The sequence below is a fragment of the Ailuropoda melanoleuca genome, chromosome 2, assembly GCF_002007445.2.
Source record: "Ailuropoda melanoleuca isolate Jingjing chromosome 2, ASM200744v2, whole genome shotgun sequence".
NCBI lineage: Eukaryota > Metazoa > Chordata > Mammalia > Carnivora > Ursidae > Ailuropoda > Ailuropoda melanoleuca.
Genome location: NC_048219.1, coordinates 63,883,549 through 63,905,463, shown reverse-complemented (window position 1 = coordinate 63,905,463; position 21,915 = coordinate 63,883,549). Strand labels below are relative to the sequence as shown.

The 21,915-nt window shown below is 48.0% G+C and overlaps 1 protein-coding gene across 1 annotated transcript in view; it reads left to right on the top strand.

The window, feature by feature from the left end:
• Nucleotides 1-416: 416 nt before the first annotated feature.
• ABCA4 (ATP binding cassette subfamily A member 4) overlaps nt 417-21,915 on the top strand; it is a 134,316-nt gene continuing 112,817 nt past the window's right edge. Inside the window, exons 1-5 of the mRNA XM_019798266.2 lie at nt 417-972; nt 8,992-9,099; nt 16,703-16,796; nt 17,939-18,080; nt 20,004-20,143. Of these exons, the coding sequence (XP_019653825.1) occupies nt 9,034-9,099; nt 16,703-16,796; nt 17,939-18,080; nt 20,004-20,143 (442 nt within the window). The 5' untranslated portion in view covers nt 417-972; nt 8,992-9,033. The remainder of the gene's footprint in view (nt 973-8,991; nt 9,100-16,702; nt 16,797-17,938; nt 18,081-20,003; nt 20,144-21,915) is intronic.

The following is a 21,915-nucleotide window of genomic DNA, read 5'->3' as shown; positions in this document are numbered from 1 at the left end:
TTCAGGCTGTGAGGTCTTTGTGGGAGGAGAGGAGCGAGGAGAAGGACCTTTCCATTGGCTTCTGTATTCCTGTGATCTGCCCTACCCTGGGCTGAGGCACTGGGACACGGACCTAAGGTTACACCCTTCCCCCATCTGCTCTCTTCTCCCCATTTACCTCCTCTCTCCTCCTCTCTCCCATCTTGGCTTCCCTCACTTTTTCTCGGAGGTGTAGTGAAGTCTGGGACCCAGAGACCTTTGAAGGGGGCTCTACTTGACCTTTGAAAAAGATGGCAGTGATACATTTGCGCACAGGATCTCAGTCAGAGATCTCATCTCACAGTTGAAGGGCACAGCATTTTCTAAAGCCAACCCATCTTTTCCTCCTTTTGCATGCTCACAGTCTATCGTGATGCTTTCTGAAATGGGGAGGAAACAGGAAATTAGTATCCCGAAACTGAATTGGAACCTTGGTCAAGCTGCCAATGTGCGGATGAGTCACCAAAAGGTCTGGGAGCTATTTGCCATCTATCAACGCAGAAGGAGGTTAGAATGGAAATCAGCAAAAAACAAATGACTCAGTTTTCCTTTTTAGAAAATGCTCACTTGCAGTGGCCTGAATTCCCTGTTTAAATAAAAGGGATAAAACCATGACCAGCCAACGGCAGTCCAGTCGTAGTTAAGGACAGCTTCCTGCATCAGTGTCAGTCGAAGAGGGGGTGCTTCCCGCTGCCGAGTGCACTGGGTAACTTTTTGCAGAAGCTTATGACATTATGTACCAGGAAGAGGAGATGCAAGTCAGAGGAAGATTCAACCATGTATTTATTTCCTGCTTTGTCGGAGGCTCCTGTGGTTGGAAAGAATGAGAAGGCCTGTGTTTCCGTCCCAATTTTTATATTTACACGCTATGTGACCTCGGCAGGTCATGCAACCTTTCTGAGAGCCTTTTCTCCTCCATGAAATGAGAATGGCAACACCGGGCAGCCGTGAAGGGTAAGTGAGTCAGTGCACATTTTTGAGCCCTATCAAAATGTGAGGTTATCTTTGCAACCGTGAAGGTATATGGAGGGATGGCAGTGGTCACTGGGTCACGGAAATGAGGCAGGAGAGACGAGAGAGTACTACGGCGGCTTTGAGGGGAGATGGTAAATGTTTGAATGGACATCCCCGTTATCGCAGGTATGTTTTCCTATGTATGTAGATGGGCCTCTGCTATAAAAACTCAATCATGTCCTCATTGATTTCAAAATGCTAGGTAGCCAAGGCAACAACAGTAGACATTTCTGACGAAAGTAATAGTAGCCAGTACTTAATACTCCCTTTAGACCCAGCACAGTGATAAGCTCTTTTTTCAGATTATCTCATTTAATCACGGCCCTGGGAGGAAGGAGTGCTCAACAGCCACTATCCCCAAAAGCCCCGTGCATCGAGTGTTATGATTCCCACTTTACGGATGATGAAACTCATCAAAATTCAACTTTTACAAACATTCCCAGGGTCATACACTATTAGGCAGCAGAACGGAGTTTCAAACCCAGGTGTGTCTGACTCAGAAGCACGTGTCCTTAACCACCAAAATCTTGAAGAGAATAGAAGCCACAGTTTTCCACTGAATTGGAAGAGAAGTCCTATCTCTGTGACAAGCTGGCCTTGACCTAAGTTCCTGTCTTTAAAACTGGTGCATGATGATGAGAGTAGTGTAAACACACACACACACACACACACACCTGGCCCCTGTCCACCGTGGTTTGCTAAGGAGAAGTGGATATAACCAAGGAGTAGTGGACACTCTAGTGGAGTCAGAAAGCTTAGGCTCTCCCTCCTGCCTTAGTACTGACTAGCTATGTGTCGGCGAGTGAGGATTTAAACTCTGAGCCTTGATTTCTTCCATGAGTGGAGTTCCTACTGTGTGTCAGGCCCACCTCTCTGCGCATTGCGAGGCTCAAGTGAGACGAAAGATGAACACATTTACAGATACTAAAGAAAAGGGAGGGCTTTATTAGGAATCTCTTCAGCCAGAAAGAGGCTGGGAGGAGGTTTGGTAAGTAGTACAGAAAAAGAAAAATAACCATTAACCCCCTACCTGTAATAGTCACTCCTCTCACAATGTATTTGCTCATCTAAAGAAGCGTCTTAAAAGCACAATGTACCTACTGCTGGGACACAAGATTATTTTCAGAGGCGTGTGAAAAATGTATTTTAGTAGTCTATGCTCTCAAGTACTCTAGAAAAATATACAAAACCTGTGATTTCCCTGATCGTTGCTGAGGATTCAGCTAAGCATGAAAAGCGAGTCAGTTTAAAGTGGACTAAGTATTACCAAGCACAGGTGTCACCCAGATCTGGCAATCATGGTCAGTGTAGAAGGCAGGTGCCTTTAGGAAGCATTGATGATGCTTCCTGCATTTGGAAACAGACTTCTCTTGGAGAAGTTTGTCTGGGTTCTCTCTGCTTGATCTCTATTGATGTCTTCACGTGTTCACCAGCCATCATCGTAGCAATGACGAGGTCCCTGGACATTCTCCCCAGAGCTCACCCCATGCCCACCTCCCCTGCTCTGGCCCAGTGTGCTTGAAGGAAACTTGAGCCAAAGGGCTGCTTTATTCCTTCTCTAAGAAATACACTTTTTATCCTGCATTACCGAGAGGATCCAAACCCGGATGCACCTTCTACACAGAGTATGAGTCGAGTTTAAAAATGTTCTTTTGACATCCTCAAAGTCCAGATCCAGCATTTTTCAGAGAGAAGGCCTAAGTGCTCTGGAAAAGGTTTACAACAGCCCTGCTGGGATTAATTCCTCAGTTTGGGCCCTGAGTGTTTGCCATTCTCAAGCTGCAATGTAGCTGCTGAAGGTTGAAAGCCAGTGATAACTGTTTTACTACAAGGTTTGCTTTGTCTTTGATGACAGGACTTTCACTTAAGATGGTTTCTCCAGGCCTTGCTGAGAAACCAATATTGACCTAATGTGGCCTCTTAAAAAGGCAACACAGTTTTCTGTATTAAGGAACTTCAGTGGACCGTGTCCCATCTTTCTCCAGGTATAATCTAACTATTTAAACAGTAGCTGAGAGGGGTGCCTGGGTGGCACAGCGGTTAAGCATCTGCCTTGGGCTCAGGGTGTGATCCCAGTGTTATGGGATCAAGCCCCACATCAGGCTCTTCTGCTATGAGCCTGCTTCTTCCTCTCCCACTCCCCCTGCTTATGTTCCCTCTCTCGCTGGCTGTCTCTATCTCTGTCAAATAAATAAATAAAATTAAAAAAAATTTTTTCAAAAAAACAAAAAATAAACAGTGGCTGAGAGAAAAAGCATCATTTATTAAGAAAAAGAAAACTTCATGCATTTTCTCAAGGAGCTTCTGGTTTAATGCAGACTTTTTCTCTCATCGTTTTAATAGCAACATCCAGATTTTTTAAACCTAGGGAGGTCTGGAGATTGACCAGCAGTCCACAGCTGAGGGGCGGATCTGAGATCTGAGCCCAGTTCTGTCTGGTTGCGAAGACCACGCCGTTGTATCTTATCGCAGTACTCACACTCAACCCTAAATTAAGCGTTAATCAAGGCATAGCGCTTTTTAAAGAATTTGATTTCATTAAGAAGCAAAGAGGATCAGAATTTGATGAAGCTATGGGGACGGAAGCTGCATGCACACCATTCACGGGGCCTCCAGCATGGTCGCTAAGGGGGGTTGCTTGGTCCCCAGCACTGCCATGGTTCTCCGCGTTCATTAAAACGCCAGAGCAGCACTTCCACCGGGGCTGAGCCAGAGAACAAAGGCAGGAACAAAGGCTGACACACCTCCTCCCCGTGCCTCCTTACCTGCCCAGAGGTGTAAAGAGAGAAGGAAGCAGAGGGCCGGGGGTGCTGTGAGTCATTGAGGAGGGGAGCGGTAGGGCACTGTCTGAAGGGAGAGATTTCCTCACCCAAGAGAGGGGGTTTTTTTTCCCTCTCTGACAAATTTAGCTGAAGGAATCCAACAACAAACCACAAAATGTTTTTGTTGGGTGAGTAGGCAAGATTCATGTGAGTTTTTTCCCACGCTGCTTCTGCCACCTCACAGAGTACTGCCTGAGTCATTTCCATTTTCCTTCTGCTTCTGCCGTGCGTGAGGTCAAACAGTAACTGCAAGACTACGTTGCCTTTGGTCATTGCTTGGTCTTGCCACTTAGCAGGTGAATGGAAGTGAGCGCCTCCAGATCATTCGCCGGTTGCGAGGCTGCCCAGGAGGCGGGCTCTGCACCTGTCGTGGAAAGTGTGTGGCTGGGATCTGCAGAGATTGCATTGCCAACCTCCAGATGGCAAATGCCCCAGGACGGGCTTCAGCTCCTCCTCAGCATCGTGAGGAGACACACACCTTCCACACAGGGACCCAGACTCTTGTCATTACTTATCTCATGAAACGGATCGCCACAAAGAACTTGTTCTGAATTAGTCCAGGTCCCTGGTTTCAAGAATAATTTTGGGCCCCCAAATGCCTCTTTTCCTCTGTTGTTTAAGTTTGTCATTTGGTTGTGTTGCTTGCCTCTAGCCAGAGCCCCTGGGAATGCCTGACTCTTGAAGCTGAGTTCACGATGCCCCGGGAGTGAGGTTACTCAGGTGTTATCAGACGTGCGCACCGCCAGCGGCTCAAAACCCCGCTCTAGTTCATGTGCTAACAGCCCAGACTGATGGTCTGCTATAAAACACTCCCCGGCATCCCCCAAACTCCGTTATATGCGAAGTATTTTGCACTTAATACCCAGAAAATGTAAAATCTCTGGGCTCTGGTGGGTTTTCTGAATATCAGGTCAACAAAACTCTAAGCAGCTTTTGAAGCAAGTGTATAAAATGTGCTTGGAATAGCAATTTGCCTCCTTGCTTTCGGTAACAGCTTGACTTTGTTTTCTGCTAGAGCAGTGTTCTTCACACTGGGGTATGTGCCCTGCTCCCCTCCCTTACCTCCCAAAGTCCGCGAAGACTTTCCGAAGGTACCAGGCCAGAGAGTTTACACAAATACCTTGCTAGATCTTTAATTTCCATATGAATAATTTCCCTAAAGTCATCTGCCTTTGGAGGTGAGGGGTGCCCCTAGACGCTTCATGCAGTAGCAATGAGAAAAAAAGGGAACCAACTCCAAAGATCTGAGCTGGGCTGAGGGTCCAGGAAAGAGAGAAATACAGGGAAACCGACAGGGGGCCTGTGGGGTGCAGCAGGGGTGAGGTGAAGGGTGAGATCCAGAAACTAGGACCTGGTCTTCCTTTGAAAACAGCAAACCTTTGAAAGGGACCAGTTTTCCTGGAGCAGAATTAACTGTAACTGGGAAAAGAATGTCCAGAGAACATTTCTGTTGGTGCTGATTATTGGTTTAAACTGTTAAGCTGAACCAAATCACAAGATTCTACCTGTGATTTGCCAACAAATTAGATGAATATAATAACGGGTGTGAGGGGGATTGTCTGTGGTGGGAAGGGGTTTATCCATGACTAATTTGGCTCCTGAGAGCTCTACACATTGTCTAGAAATTACTCTCCCATTATATTCCCTCCCTATAAATTGGTGTGTGTGTTATGATTTATAGTTCACAAAGTATTTTCACTTTATCTCACTTAATCTCTTTATTCTTCCTATGCCATAATGAGGACAGGAGCTGCTAGGGTGAGCTCCCTCGTCTCCCAGCCTCAGTTCCCTGTGAATCTGCACCTGCACCTCCTTGGCCGCCTTCCCTGCAGTGTCCATGGAATGCAGAGTGCCCCTTCCCTGCCCAAGGCTAATTCCACCCCCTCCCCTTCCTGGGGACCCCATCAATCATCCCCCACTAACTTTAGCTTCTTTCTTTCAACTGGCTCTTTCCCACACACTAACATGGCCAAATCTCTCCTGTCTTCAGAGAAATGAAGACCTGGTTGACCTGATGTTCCCTCTGGCTACTGTTTCCAGCATCTGCCTACACGGTCAAGCTACGTGACGGCAGCTGCCTGCTCCCATCTCACTCTTCAGCTTTCTGCCTCTGGGTTCTGCCTCCTTAAAGCCATTCTCACAGGGGTCAGTCATCCAATCCAGCAGTCCTTATGCTGCCTCCTCTCCTCGAGCCATTTGGTACTGAGGAACAATTCCTCCTTTCCGTGGCTGCCAGGGCACCCCTCTTTCCAGACTTTTCCCCATCATATCTAGCTTATCTAGCTCAGTTTCCTTCACTGAATTCTGGTCCTTCACCTGCTCTTTAAAAAATGATGATTGTTAAAGTATGACATACACACAGAGAAGTGTACAAATCCTGAGTTTACAGACTGATTTTCACCAGCTGAACACACCCAAATAACTGGCACTCAGATCATAAGAAACACCCAGCACCCCCAGAAATACCCCTAGCACCCGCTTACAGCCACCCAACCCCCCAAAGCATAACCACCATCTTGACTTGGAATGTCAAGATCTGTTTTGCCTGTGCTTAAACTTTATATAAATGTGCACTAAAAATGTTTTGTGTCAGCCTTTTTTTTTTNGCTTTTTTTTTTTTTTTTTTTGCTCAGCATTGTGGATGGGAGAATTATTTGTCGAATTTGTTCATGCTTACTGCTCTAGGAGCTTTGACGGAGAGACTACCTCACAATTCATATATCTGTTTTTCTGTGATAGGCATTTGGGGAGTTTCCATATTTTGCTATTAGAAGGCATGCTGTGATAAAACACTCATGTGCCTGCTTCTTAAACAGTGAACTCCCTAGATTTCCATTCTAGTTCTCTCTCTACGTGGTCCCTCAGAGTGGCTCTGGAATATTTTGGAGGCAAAGGTTACTTAGACATGAGAGCAGTGTCCCACTAAGTAGGAAAGAAAGCCTGCAGAAATGTTCTACGTGAGTATGTTTTCAAATAGTACTATTTTCATACGCTAAAATTTAGTATCTGTACACCAGCCAAACAATAAAAACAACCTGAAGTCCAAAATTCTTGCAGGAAAGATTAAATTAGTGCCAGCTATGTGCAAGATTCTCAGAGGAGAGATTAAATTAGAAAAATAGCATCTATTTCTCAATGTATGGAGCCAATGATTCCATGATACCACTGAATGCTTAAGTTCTATTAGTTTGGTCTTAATTTCTCCTCCACAGTAATTAGTGATGGGACCTGGACCTCTTTTATGTAAATGTTTCCAGCAAGTCAAAGGAGAAAATGGGCATGCTTTTCTTGCTGCCGTGAGCGGCCACGTCAAAGCGACATGCAATACCTCCAAGTCCCAAGACTCACTAATGACACCATGTCAAATAAGAGTCAAGATCGATTAATACATGCAATCAAACTAAATATTTTAGGTAAAAGCAATGTTCTGGGGTTACACTCACATCAATTCTGTAAAGAAAATTTTTATGCATTTTGGTATTGCTTAGCAATTCAGCAACTATTTTTATTTTGGTATAATTATTCTTGGAAAAAATATAAATTTAAATCTTTCAATTAGTACTTCACAGTAATAGGTATTAATTCTATACTATCCTGAGGAGGTAAAACATGCCCTACCTCAATTCTCATGACTTCTAATTTTTTCTCCTCCAAAGATATTTTTGAATATGGGACTTTGAGAGATTATTTTTCTGGAGAATTTCCTCTACTCTGTGCCAAATGGTTTTGAAATATTCGTCATTTCTCTATGATGATAAACTATGTGGTGTTGCTTCCACTTTTAAAAACAAAGGAAAATGTGTTTGTAGTTTCACTTTGAGGCTCTTTAGAGAGAATTCTTGTAACAGTGAATGGTAAATAAATTTTAAACCAGAAGTTGGTTCAAAACTGGGAGCAAATATCAATATCCCTCCTAACTCACTGGCCGCCAAAGTGTTTGGACAATCAGTTGATACAATTCTCAATATTTGGATCAATTAGAAAGTGGCTTAGCCCCAGCTAATAATGTATAAAGACTGATGTGTTTTACACCTGCCACACATCTTCCCACTTACTCTGCCTTCACACGGCTTCGCATGTTTTAAAACATTGTCAACCTTTTCCTAATAGATACAGGGGCTGACAATATTGAATATTTTGGAGTTCTTTTACTTCCTTAAAAGATACTCATGACACTGTAGTTCTTTTCTCTTAAACTTTGCTGCAATGCTTTTGAGTTTTCTACTTGTATTAATATTGCAATCAGGTACCTACTGAGGAATCGTAGGCAGACACACTCCCATAGGCTGCAAATAATTTTGTTGGCCTGATGTCAGTTGGTCCAGGCCACATCCTCTCCTTGACTAAGATAACTCACAATAGGCAGGAATCTTTTGGTTGCAACTGATAGGACCTGAATGAGCTAACTTAGGCAAAGGAGGATTTTACTGGAAGGACTGGGAATATCTCATATCTACACTGCCTGAAAGAAAAGCAGGGGAGCAGCTGTGTCCCAAGGACAGCTGAAAACAGGGACTGGGCCGCAGCTGGGACTCATGCCCTCTGCCTCAGCCTCTCTGTGCATTCCCTTCATTCCCTCTTACTGCAGATCGGATTTCTCCGGTGCTGGGGTACGCAGCCTCAGGGCTCTGCCAGCCCACATGGCGCTGCTCTGGGTGGAGGTGACCTCACACTTGTTTGGTGAGCAGAAGGGCCCTTTGTGAAAAGAAAAAGGCACTCCTTTTCTTGGATGCAGGCCTCTAGCAGGGCCCAAGCTTCAGTCGGCAGAAGCAAGGGAGATCGCAGCCCAAGCTGTGTTCCTCGCCTGGGCGCCTTTGCCCGGAGGACCCGCCGCACAGCTCGAATTTCTCAGCTTCTGTCCGTGTGTAAGGGGGCTCACCCTTCCCTCACGTTCCCCGTGAAATGCCCCCACCTCCATTTGCCAAATGCCCAGCCACTCGTGTCTTCAGCTTTCTCTTTCTCTTCCTAAGAAGGAGCCAACAGAGTGGCAGCCTGCTTTCCTCAACAAAGGGCTTATGTGAATTAAAAGGGATTATGCTTTGAAGGAGGAAACTAGCCTTTAATCACCGGGAGAAGGACACCGCTGGAGCCAGAGGAGCTCTGAGTGCCATTTACGTCCGTCGCTGTCCCTCCACAGACAGAGGGCTCCGAGTGATCTCCTGTTCCTGTGGTCACCAGCATGGGCTTTGCGAGACAGATCCAGCTTTTGCTCTGGAAGAACTGGACCCTGAGGAAAAGGCAAAAGGTAACAGGTGCAGCCTGCGGTCTCAAAGTGAGGTGTGGCGCAAATAAACAGTGGAGGGGGCTGGGGTGGGGGTGGGGGAAGGTGAGCTGTCGGTGGGCTCATTGCCGTTTAGCACCGAAGCAATGCTTAGGTGGCTGCTTCCTGAACCTCTCCGACAAGTGTCCTTCACAGGAAGACCTGTTTCTCTGTCCAGAGATGGACACTTTCCACCTGCAGCCCAGCATGGCCACAGTATTGTCTTCTTTTGCCCTCCCTGCATATGAATCTATTGCCTGGCCCTCCCTTTCCCCACGCCCTGGTTTTGAAACCTGCCAGTCCAGCCCACAAGCCCTTGAGCATCCATAGGGTGCTATGGGAAGATCCTAAGCCCCAGAGAACAGGCTCAAAGGAAAACAACACTCTCTTAAGAGCCTCCCAGACCAATGACACTATGTTTCATTGATTCTATGAGATACACCGGCTTTCCACTTTTCACATTTCTGACATGGGGACACAGCTCACAATCAAGTGGCAGTTTTACTAGACACATAGGTTTCTTTTTTAGTTGTGCAAAAAGTAACCGTGCACCTTACAAATGATGGTGTCTTAGATTCAGTGAGATACAATAACTTAACAACCAACACAGACGTTTACTGAGCCCTTTCAGGGAGCAGATCTAAGGGCTGGGCTGGACCAGGGAATTTAAAGCAAAAGACATAGATTCTGCCCTGGACTCACTTCTAGTCTGGCTAGTGAAACCTGAAGTGTGTTTTTCAGATCAAGAGCAATGAAAGTAGCAAAGGCCAAATATCGCCTGAGAAGTTCCGGCAAGAGCCACAGGCGATCAGAGGACCCCAAAACTGTACATGCAAATGCCACTTGCTTCTAATTTTTTTCTGGAAAGAGGTGAAGAGTGAATATGTAACTATAAGGAAACGTGCACTTTGCTACAGCCTTGTGGTCTTGCAAACACCAAATGATGCCAAATGGCTAAAGACTCTGAAGGGGGGTGGGGGAAGGAAAGAGGGGTGAGTAGAGCTGAGATTAGACAGACAGGAAGCAGGCAAGGCCAGGAGATTTTGGAAGGAGGACAGGGAGGAAGATTGGCTGTGAGGACAAAGAGAATGGATTTGTTCCAAGCATCAATTTAAAATGGGTTTATGCAGGTGGGACAGAGTTTTCTTGGGCATTGGAAAAAATGTTAGGGAAGAAGGGGGCCAAGGGTGGAACATCTGAAGGCCTGTGATTGAGTGTCTTGGTCAGGGTTCAGTCAGAGAAAATCTGGAATATAGAACGGTGTCAGCTAAGTACAAGGCTGGTCACTGAGTGGATGAGAGAGAACAAGGTATCATGGAGGCAGCAGTCGTAGGATGCAGCTTCCACCCCTAGCATTGAGGGAACCAAGGGAAGAACATGGAACTCGTAGCAATTGGGAACACAGAGGAGATGTTGGTGGAGCTATAACTTGGACCTGTGGGGAAGGGGCACGGTGAGGCTGCCGTTGGGGTCTCCTGCCCAGACCTGCCAAGAGGGACCCTGGCTAGGTTTGGAGCAGAGGGACAATAGCTTAATAATTAGCCCCAAAAAGAGCAAATAGCAAAGGACATAACCCAACCATGTGCACTGGTGGTCGGTCCTTTCTGCTGTGTGTCACTGGGACAGGACTTAGGGAGGCTGCAGGGGAAAGCCAAGTTAGGACCCCCTCAGACATGGGAAACACCGCTGTCCTCAGGCTGCTTTCCTTGTCAAAGCTACTCGGATTTTCAAATTAGTGTTGAGGCTATTTGTCGCCCTCAGGAGCCAAGTGCTAACAGTAATCAAGGACTCAATCCCTTGCTTCCAAAAGCTTCCCTCCCAGAATGAAAATAGAGAAAAGTTAAGCAAGATTCACTATTAAATTCATGTATTTATTAATGTGTTCCTTCAGTCAACAAATAATAGTCAGTAGGCACTGTGCCAGGTGCCAGGTACATGAGGGCAAACAAGACAAGCATAGTCCCTGTCCACATGGTGTTTACAGTCTATGAAACTCCAAGGAAAATCCAACAACTATTTCTTTCTCTCTCTTTCTCATAAGGAATTAAGATTCTCACTTAGTTCTACCCTCAATGTGCTCTTTGCGGCCCTTAAACAATGTCCTTGAGGATTTTACCTGCGGGAATGGTTCCATTTCTGTGGCAAGCATGTTGCTATTACAGAGAATAACCCTATTTTCAAAGACAGAGTTTGGCTCAGGGGCCCTCACAGCCTCTGCTCCCTTTCCCTGGTGTTGGCGGATGTCCCCTGTTCAGGGACTCCATCTTTCCCACATTTTGCTCCCCGGGGACACGTTGCCAGCCTCTCTGTGGTGAGAGAGGACCACTCTGGCTGAGAACCCTGGCTGGGGGAAGCGCCCAGGACTAGACTGGTCTGGGCAGACATTCATTTGATGCCATCCTGCTGGCCTGCAATTTGAGATCTCTGTCTGGTGTGCCTCCAGCTGACTTGCCCACCACCACCATATTCCGGGAATGACCAGGATGTCTGAGTAAAGATGGAGGCATCTTCCACAGCTCTGACAGGGGTCCGTGGCTCCTTCCCTAAGTTTTTGGTTCTTCTGGAAGGTTTTGCCTCAACAAAATGGTGACTCTAAAGAAAGGACAGCACACCTCACCCTTAACTCAATTCCTCGGATTTTTTTAAACTCCTCAAATTTCCATGGTGTTGGTTATTCACTGCTGCGAACAAGGGCAAAACAGATACCAAATTTCCCCATTCCTCTTCTCCCTATCCCTGAGGGCGTTAAGATGAAAATCTTTAGATCTCTGCATTCCTCCTTCCTTTTTATTTTCTTCCTCCGTTAACACTTGTCAAGTATTACTAAGTGTCTGGCACTGTACATCACCTCAGGTCCATGAGAGAGATACCACTAGTGTACCCATGGGGACTGAGGCTTCAGAGAAACCTAGTGACTGGTGGGGCCGGCAGACATGGCCATTACCACACACTGTGGTCGTGGAGACGGCAAAGACCGGGTGGTGTGGCTGTCTAATTTTTCATCCAAACCAGGGCAGTTTTGAAAGTGAAAGGTGGTCCTAGGAACAACGGCAGCAGGGCAATACACGTAGTCTAACACTCGACCTGGCACACTGGGCCCTACGGTCATCCTGTCCCTCCAGGACAGCCTGCTGAGTTAGACGCAGCCCCCACCCTCTGGGAACTCGCAGCCAGGTGGGAGCTCGCGCCTGCGCAAAGCTGCTGACTGAATAAATAACGTGCCCAGCCGTGTAGCAGGAAGCACGGGGTGGGGGGCGAGGGTGAGCCCTGGGGGCTCAGAAGAGAAATGGGGTTTGGAGAGCGGGAGAAAGGACTTGTCAAGGAGTTTGGCCATAGAACAGCACTTCCAGTGACAAGAGCTCTCCCCACCGTCCCGGGCAAATACCCACTGCCCATATTTGCTATGGGCGGGCCCTGTGCCAGGGACGGTTTGTAGAGATCATTGGGTGTGCCTCCTTTCCCTGCGAGCTCACAGTGTCAGGCCTCGCTGGTGTCAGCCCCTTGTCCCAGCTTCCACGTCAGAGCAGGATATTTGGGGAGGCCTGAGGACTCAGGAGCAGAGGGGGCGTATCTTGTCCTGGACACCTGGTGCGGCTGCCAGCTCTAGTCTGGGGCCCAGCATTAGGCAAGGAGAAGCTGGCAGGGTGCAGGGAGGGTAGGCAGCCTGCCGCAAGCGTACCCAGGTCCTGGGTCCGTATTCATCCAGGCAAGAATCCTGGCCGGATTGTGGGTGCAGAAGGGAGAATCAAACAGCTTGTTCCAAGCCTCAGCTACCCACCTTTAAATTGGAAACAGACTAGGAGGGAAGGAAATCTAGCTGGCCAAGATTTAAAACAACAAGCACAACTCTGCCCTTCCCTGCAACCCCTCCTCCCCCATGTAGATTGAGTGGTAAAGAGAGGGGGAGGGGAAGCAAAAAAAAAAGAGAGAGAGAACAAGGAAATACCAGTTTGGGGGAAAAAAAATTTCCATCAGCCCCTTCTGAGCCTTGGCTGGGCTTAATTAAAGTTACAGACATGTTTAAAGGGAAAGGGTGGGGGGAGTCAGAGCCGCCCTGAAAACATGTTTTTAATTACGCTGTGGAATTTCTCCCTGGGGTATGCCTGTGCACAGTTGAGCATCAAGGACAAGGATGCCGCTTTGGGGTGGGGATGCAGAGCGCGACTGGGGCGGGGGCCACAGGGAGAGGTTGTTGTGAGGACCTGCCTGGCTGGAAATGAACCGCCGGTGGTCTTTGTGCAGGAGGGAGTGTGAAATGCAGCCCCTCCAAAACAAACCCTTGCAGAATCAGAACAGTAACACTGACCTCTCAGTAAACGTTTGTCAAAGATAACCAAGCACTACGTCTGCCAGTGGGTCTCAGCCCAAGCTGCACATTGGAATTACCTGGGAAGTTTAGAAACAAATGAAGAGCAACCTGATGTCCCAGCAGAGAAACCTGGGTAACTGATGTGGGGCTTGGCCTGAGCTCCTCCCCTGATTCCACCAGCCGCCACCTGGGAGCTGCCTTCAAAGAGGGCGGTCAAGTGAGGGGCAGGGACTCGGGGCAGAAAACAGCAGCCTTAACTCAGAGAGCCGGGGAAGGCAGACACCTGCAAGGCCACATTCGTCCTAGACCCGCCAAAGAATGAAGGAAGGAACGAGACTTCTGATCTGGTCCCCCCACCGAGGGGGTGGGCTTCATATCACAATGCCTCACAAAACCCAGATACTTCAAAACTACAAGAACGAATGAGTAGAGGAGAGAGCGTATGACGAACAAAAGGGTGGGTTTGGGTGTTTTATCCATGGGACAGGCAGGTCAGGCGGACTGATCCCTCCCCCAGTCCAAGCCCTGAGGACGGGTAGAGAAGGGGACGGTGTGTGGTCACTGTCTCAGGAAGCCCCACATTTCCAACCTGGCAAATGAGCAGTTCTGAATCCAGAAAGAGGGAAGGGGAGAAAACAGGGACGTGAATGGGGGGCAGGCCTAAGAGCTTGCAGGTCGTTTTAATGATACCTCCGTGCTCTTCAGCCTGTACCGTGTGTCGTGACCTACAGTGTCCCTGCAGTCTTTGTGGGAAGTGAGGGTCACGAATAATGTGTTTATTGAATGTTACCTCGAGCCAGAGTGTGCTCTGGGAGGTAGGTTCTGGTACCAGCCCCCATTTTACAGATGAGGTTCTGAGGGAGTGATTGCACAGACATGCAGAGCCAGATAAAAACCACAGAGCCAGATAAAAACCACAGAACTGACACATTCAACCCTTAGGGGATACTGAAGGAGAAAATTGTCTCATTTCACAGATAGGAAAACTGAGACTCGGTGATGAAACAAGCCCAAAAGTGATTCTTAACCTAGATCTTCCCGTTCCCAAACGTCTGACATACCAGACTACTCCCAGACAGACATCGCTACATGGAAGGAAGCGGACTGACTTGGGAGAAAGCCAAGGTTGCACACAATTGTTTTAAAGGGAAGAATCAGATGTGTGGAATCTGGACTGGTTGTCTCACTTCCTCGGTGAAGACACCACGAACAACTTCCGGTTTCATCGCTTGTTCCTATCCCTCACTCTGCGATCTTGCCAGACTTGCTCCGCAATCTTACTCATGGACGGGAGGACCTGGGATGGAAGGCATGAAGCCAGTGTACAGAACATGCCTCTGGGGGTGCGGTTTGTTAAATCTGCCAAGTGTTGGTGACCTGAGTGTCACCTCCAGCTTCCCAAGGAGACTCCTAGACCGGTCCTTGACAAACGCTCACTCATTCCATATTTATTGGGCACCTATTATGAAGCTGGCCCTGTGTCGAGTGCTAGAATCACAGTAGTGACAAAGATAGACATGGTCCCTGCCCTCAGGCAGCTCACAACCAGTGAGGGTTCCATTTTCATGAAGGAGTAATGACCCTGATTTATGATGAGTGATAAGACAAGGAAAGTGCAGGGTGCCTTGGGACCAGCAGCTGGTCTATAAGGGCGGGAGTGTGAACAGTGAGATAGGGTCCCTGGGGAAGAGGCTCAGCCCCTCCTCCTCCTTTGGTTTGCTGGCCCTGGGGGAACAGCCAACGTTCCAATGGCTATCAAGAGTGCTTGGGGTCAGTCTCTGTAACACTAGATGGGATTGTCCAATGTTGATGTTTTGCCATCTTGCAGGAGAATGTGTTGGGGGAGCCCTGAAAAGTGGGTGCCTTAAGGAAAATCTACATCATGTATAATATATAATAATATTTTGGTGTGTTTCCTCTAACATATCTTCCCTAGACATATTTTGATTAAAACACTGAGTAAAAACTGCATAATTGCCATCTGCCCTAAACATTTTTTTTCTGCAATGCATTATCTTCCCCCCACACACACCAATTTATGTTACAATTTGCCATAATTCTGTAGCCAGCAGAACATACTAGCAGGAAAGGAATAAACATTTACTGAGTACCTGCTATGGTGTCTACCACTTTGCTGAGCATTTATGTACATTTCTTTGAAAGGAATGACAAAGGGTTAAAGACCATGCAAATGGCCCCTAGCTGGTCTATGTATACTTAAGTCTCTATTCTCAGAGAGCGCACAAGTTCTCCTTCAGATCTTAGGAGTGTCCTTCCTAAGGTCTCTGGAGCGGGGTTTGGGTAGAAGAGCTCTTCCATTCCCCAAATCACACCCCCTTCCTCCCCTTCTTCCCCACAACCATCCCATACCTGCAACCCACGCCCTTACGTGCAATGCCACGGAGTGAGGCTGCACCAACCAACTGCTTCTTCCTTTGGAGTCAAGAGTCCTTAAAACTCTAAGTCAAACCTAAATTTAAGTTCCGGCTTTCAACCTATGTTGTTGTCAGCAGCCTCTGCCGGTATTGTAAAAACTGACAGCAGTATGCCCTGCTTTCTTCCTCTAAGCAACGAGAAACTTGTAGAAGGAAAGATGTTGGTCAGATTTTTGTTGACTCTGCTGTGGATCAGTGTTTCAGAGTCCTGTGTTCATTCATTCAGTGACCCCGTATGCAAGGTCTAGTGTGCACTAGAAGACGGCAGGGCAGTGGGGAAGGGCAGAAAGAGCACGTGAGGCACGCGAGAGCTCGTGGGGCCCTACAGAACAGGATCTGCGTTCACGTGCACAGTGACATCTGAGAAGTACTGAAGCACACATCTTGGTGAAAGTCCTGTGTTAATGCAGTTTCCTGAAATAGAGGCAGAGTAGAACCTGGATGGACACAAAGTCTTGTGAGTTTAATATATCAGGGCAGAGGTAGTGAGGGAAAGGGGACAGGAGAAGGAAATCTGGGGCACCTGGGTGGCTCAGTCGGTTCAGTATCTGACTCTTGATTTCGGCTCAGGTCATGATCTCAGGGTCATGAGATCAAGCCCTGCATCGGGACATGGAGCCTGCTTAAGATTATCTTAGATTCTCTCTCTCCTTCTGTCCCCTCCCCCCACCCCCGGTACTCTCTCTCTAAAAGAGAGAGAGAGAGAAGGAAGTCCTTTAGGAAATATACCATAACCAAGCCCTATTGCACAGACAACGTGCCAAGTTGTGTGTCCACTCTGGGTGTGTCGCCTGTAATCTCTTAGCATCACTAGTGTTTCTCTCTTTTTGTCTTGTTTTTCCAGATTCGCTTTGTGGTGGAACTTGTATGGCCTTTATCTTTATTTCTGATCTTGATTTGGTTAAGGAATACCAACCCACTCTACAGCCAACATGAATGTAAGCATGAAGGGGGGATACCCTGGCAAGACTGGAGGTCCAAACCTTTCGTTTAGAAAGGTCTTGGGGACCAGGGATGTACTGTATGGTGACTAACATAATATAATAAAAAAACAGTAATTCCAAAGAAAGAAAGAAAGAGAGAGAGAGAGAAAGAAAGAAAGAAAGAAGAAAGAAAGAAAGAAAGAAAGAAAGAAAGAAAGAAAGAAAGAAAGAAAGAAAGAAAAAGGGTCTTGGGGGTTTGGGGTGTCAGGATTGGATCTACTCATCATCATGTCATGCCTCCAGTGCAAAAAACAGAGATTCATCAGCATGATACAAATGAACTTTTTAATCCTACATCTTTGAAAATACTTGTATGTGGTTACTAAAGCATTGTGAAATTAGTTTTTGTTTTTGTTGGTCCTTTTTTTTCCCTATACCTAAATTCTTACTAGTTTTAAAGAAAGCAGATTATAAATAGGTACTTAAAATATTCTGGAGACCAATTTAGGAAATGATATATACAGTGCTAGACAAAGATGAGAAGGGGTGATATACAGCCATGTGTAGTAACATATTATTTCTGGGATCCCAGAGGTATCCTGGGACCTGGGATGAGCCTGTGAATGCCTCTTTTATACTCTGCTCATAGGGTCTTGCCTGCTCCTCAGTCTCCTGTCCATCAAAGTCTTGCTTCTTTACCTTGTACTCCCTGCCCCCCCACCCCCAATCCATCACCGCCCCTCCCCCACTGCCACAGGAGCCCATAACTTGCAACCATCTTGCATGCTTGGGGTAGGCGCTCATAAGAACAGTTGTGGAAGGAGTGGATAAACCTCCTCCCCTGAAGCATGAGCAACGCTGTGGAGCCATCTTGAGCTAACAGCCCTCCACGGCCCCCCACCCTCTATCCCCGCCATGCCTCTATTGGAACATTTGTCGGTTACCCCACTGCACTGGGCACTTGAGAGGAGAGACCCGGTCTCCGACACTCAGCACAGGGCCTGGGTATATATTAGATGCTCCTGCTTCTTCAATGTGGATGAATGAAGGAAAACACCAGGGGGCTGGGCTCCTTCCTGCAGAGGCCCCAGCAGCTGGAAGCGGCATCCCCCATGGTTTCCATAAGTGACTCCTTGTCTTCATTTCCTGTCTTCAAGGCCATTTTCCCAACAAGGCGATGCCCTCAGCAGGAATGTTGCCGTGGCTCCAGGGAATGTTTTGCAACGTGAACAATCCTTGTTTTCAAAGCCCCACCCCGGGAGAATCTCCTGGAATTGTGTCAAACTATAACAACTCCATGTAAGTGTTGAGATTCCCAAAATCTTAGCATATGGCTTGAAGGCATTGGTTCTTTACCTGGGGGGTTAAAGACCATTCAAGAAGCTGATGAAAACTGATGGCCCCTCTTCCCCCCAAAATGGACACACGCATAAAACATTACATGGTGCATACGATTTCAGGGGACTTGTGGACTCCAGGTTAATGACCTCTCATCTGACCTCTCATCTGGGGTCTAACCTCCCATAGGAAGAGAGTCTACCTTTGGGGTTCCCTTTCAGAGCAGGAGGTGGGAGCAGGAGGTGGTCTATCCTATAGACAGAGACCCAGGGATGTGCACAGGCTCCTCCTTCACCCACTGGGCTGATCTGGAGCTCACCTGAGGGACACCAACAAGGGCTTGCTGGGGAGTGGGCTTCACTATACTTATATAAACACCAGGTCAGACGGAAACAAGATATTTGGTTACTCCAGTTTTTTCCCTAAAGTAGTTCTGGATATAATTCGTCTGGAATAAGCCTGCAGTTTGACTTAAAAAAAGGGACACTTGGCAAGTCAGCCTAATGCTCAGAGGTAGCCTTCCCCATTGGGAACAAACTATGGTTGCTTTTGCCCTATCGTGGCAGAGCAGAGGAGTTGTGATAGAGATCTACGGCCTGCAAGCCTGTAATACGTACGTATCTGTCTGCCAAACCCTGGAATATAGAAAGATAGAAGAGAGAACATCTGTCTTCCTGAGAATGTCAGGGAGGTGATGTTTTAGCTGGGCTCACAGGGTTGCAAACACTGCCTGGAGACTCTAATTTATAATCTATAACTTCAGCCTGAGTCTCCTTGAGGTTCCTGAGAAGGAACACCTAGCCATCCGTAGAGACGGCACGGGGTCGCCCAGTGGGATCGGGGAGCCTGGGAGACACTGCAGTGGAGGCTAGCTGGGGCTTTGGTGGGACCGGCGCTGGCGGTGTCTATAACCTGAGGGAGACGGGGAAGGAGGGCTTCAGACTCCAGCTGCACTCAGCATTGAACCAGGAAATCTGGGTTTCACATTTCACACGCTCATTGTGGTGAAATACTGGCTTATTTAAGGTTCTTTTGCTTGCAAGGCACAGAAGCCCATTCCAACAAGCTGAAGCTCTAGAGGGAAATATATTATTTGGACGTGAGACTTTCTTGCAAAGCCAGGGGAAGTGAGACAGGCTCAGGAGAGACAGGACAGAAGCTGGATGGCTGCAGACCTGCTCTCTCCTGTCCGGGCCTGCAGGGTTCAGCCTCTGTCCCTTTCTGGGCATCTACTATATTTACCTCTCTCACTGACCAATGTCCCTGCTTCTCAATGCCCACACTGCCTCTGGTTGCCCAGCTCAGAGCACTTGGACTTGGGCAACTGGAAGAGCATTGTTGAAGACCATTCGAATTCCTGGGAACATAGCTGATCGGTTCAACTTCATTATCTTCGTCCAGTCAGCCACAGCAGAGAGTGTGTGTGTGTGTGTGTGTGTGTGTGTGTGTGTGTGTGTGCACGCACACGCATGCGCTCACTGCAGCAGAGGAACTTGTGGGTTAAGCATGGCTGTCCATGCCTATGAATGGCTGGAAGGGCAGATCTCAGAGAAGTGGGAACAGCTGGGAAGAACCTCCCCTACTACCTTCTTATGTCATCCTGCTTAAGGCTTCTCTGGGCAGGAGACACAGTGCATGGGGTTAAGAGGTGACTTGGCCCTGCCAAAGCTGGTAAACTGAACAAATTGCTTACCTGCCCTATTAGCTTATATGTACAATGAAGTCAAAATAGCCTTTTCTCCTTTGGCCTTGGCAGTATTAGAAGGATACGTAATGTTGTAGCTAGGTCAAGCATGTGGTATCTTAAAAACTAACAAGCAATGTTATTACTATTATGAAAATGACAACGATATCTTTACTGATGAAGCTCTGTCTTTCTTACAGCTTGGCAAGGGTGTTTCGGGATTTTCAGGAACTCCTCATGGAGGCACCAGAGAGGCAGCACCTTGGCCATGTTTGGAAGGAACTTCAAACCTTGTCTCAACTCATGGACACCCTCCGGACTCACCCTGAGAGAGTTGCGGGTACGCTGGGCTTGCGTGTTCTCAACCATCACTTGCCTCTCCCTTGCCTCACCCATCAGAGAGACCAAAGACACAGGAAAGAGCAGGAGATTTGGTGGGAAAAGATACTAGAGGAGGCAGGAAGGAAGGGCTGTAGAGGTGGCATGAAGCTCACCTTGGTGAAGACTCCTCTTTCCATCAGCTTAGAAGTTTGGAAGTTGCGGAGGGCAGGAAAGTTCTCATTCCAGGCAAGTCTAGAGACAGAAAGGAGAATGCCGAGAGAGGTTGTACTCTAGGAAGGATGAGGCTAGGTTAAGTCTGGAAGCAGGAGGAAAGGGGTAAAGGGAAAGGTGTGGGAGCATTTTCATGGAGCACTAGAGAGTGAACTAACCAGGACCGTGTGGAAGCAATGCCAAGTAAGGGGCCAGGGCGGTCAGAGCACATATGTTTATCGTGGCGTAAATATGTACGATCGTTCCATTTCTTCCAAGGATATTCAGCGTCCTGGGCCCCACGGCACAGCAGGTGCAGGGCTGCGGGCTTTAGGGAGGTACTGCAGAAGGTCCAGAAGGCAAGGGGTGAAAGGTGGTGACTGGAAAACAGGCATCAGGTCCAGGCTGCGTAAGGATGGATGGGAAGCTGGAAGTACTGAAATGGCCTGGGGGAGATGGGGGGACAAGGGAACAGAGGTCCCCAGGAGTTCTATGATCCTGCTTAAGGACTGGGTGACGGAGCAGGATGGAGGGCTTGACGACTGTGGTCAAAGAGTGAGCTCTGTGGCTTCAGGATTTGGAAGGCAGACAGGAGCAGTGAGAAGGAGCCCCTGGGCGTGGCCATGGTGGCTGATGTGGGGCAGAGGCCAAGGTTGAGCTGATGAAGAGACTGAAGGAACGAGAGACCAGGCTGTTGGGTCACTGTGCAGGCAGGTAGAGGAGCTGGGCACCAGGGTAGGAGAGCCACTTGGGCTCAGGAACAGTGAGAGCTGGAGGTGGCAGAGGCCTGGGCGCCAGCTGGAAACCTCCCCCACCACTCCCTGCCATCCCCAGGAGGGCAGATGAGCAGATGCGAGGGAGAAAGCCCTGCCAGAATTCGAGGGCTCTCTGCAGTCCTACAGGTCTCCATCTGCAGGGGCTCGAGGCTCAGAGGCTGTGAAGGAAGAGGTTTGGAGATGCTGTATGCCTCCTATGTTCCTAGGATAGGGATGGGCGGTGGTGACTCTTGGGACGACCTCAGAGGATGACAGGGATGAGCAAGGGGTCTACCAAGGGGACGGGAGGGGCTGGATAGAATAGCTCCTGTTCAGGGTTCTGAACAAGAGAAGTGCGAGAATGGTACAAATCAGCCCTTTGGGGGTCCTCACCCATGCAGCTGGACCTATGGGACCAAGCGGGTGCCCATGCCAAGGGCTCAGTAGAAGGACTGAAAGAATAGTGAGCACACCTTGGGGAGGGCGGTGGAGGGAAGCAGGGGGGCTTCAGGAGCACTTTGTTACATTTTAATTCTCTCAAAAATAGTAACACATGTACTTCCTGTAGTAATTTTCTGCATACCAGAGGACAAACAGGAGCTTCTTTGCTGCCCTGGATAGAAGAGTTTACTTAGCTCAAGCTCGAAGGACTTTCTAAGGTGTGAGCACAAATAGCATTTTCGTAGTAAGAAAAGCAGGGGGAGAGGCAGCAACCAGGAAGCACTGTTTTCCCGGATTAAAGAAGCAGATGGGAACATGGGCAGTCTAACCCCTGGAGTGATTGCCTACCCCATCCATCCAGTGGGATCTGGAATGAGGCAGACAT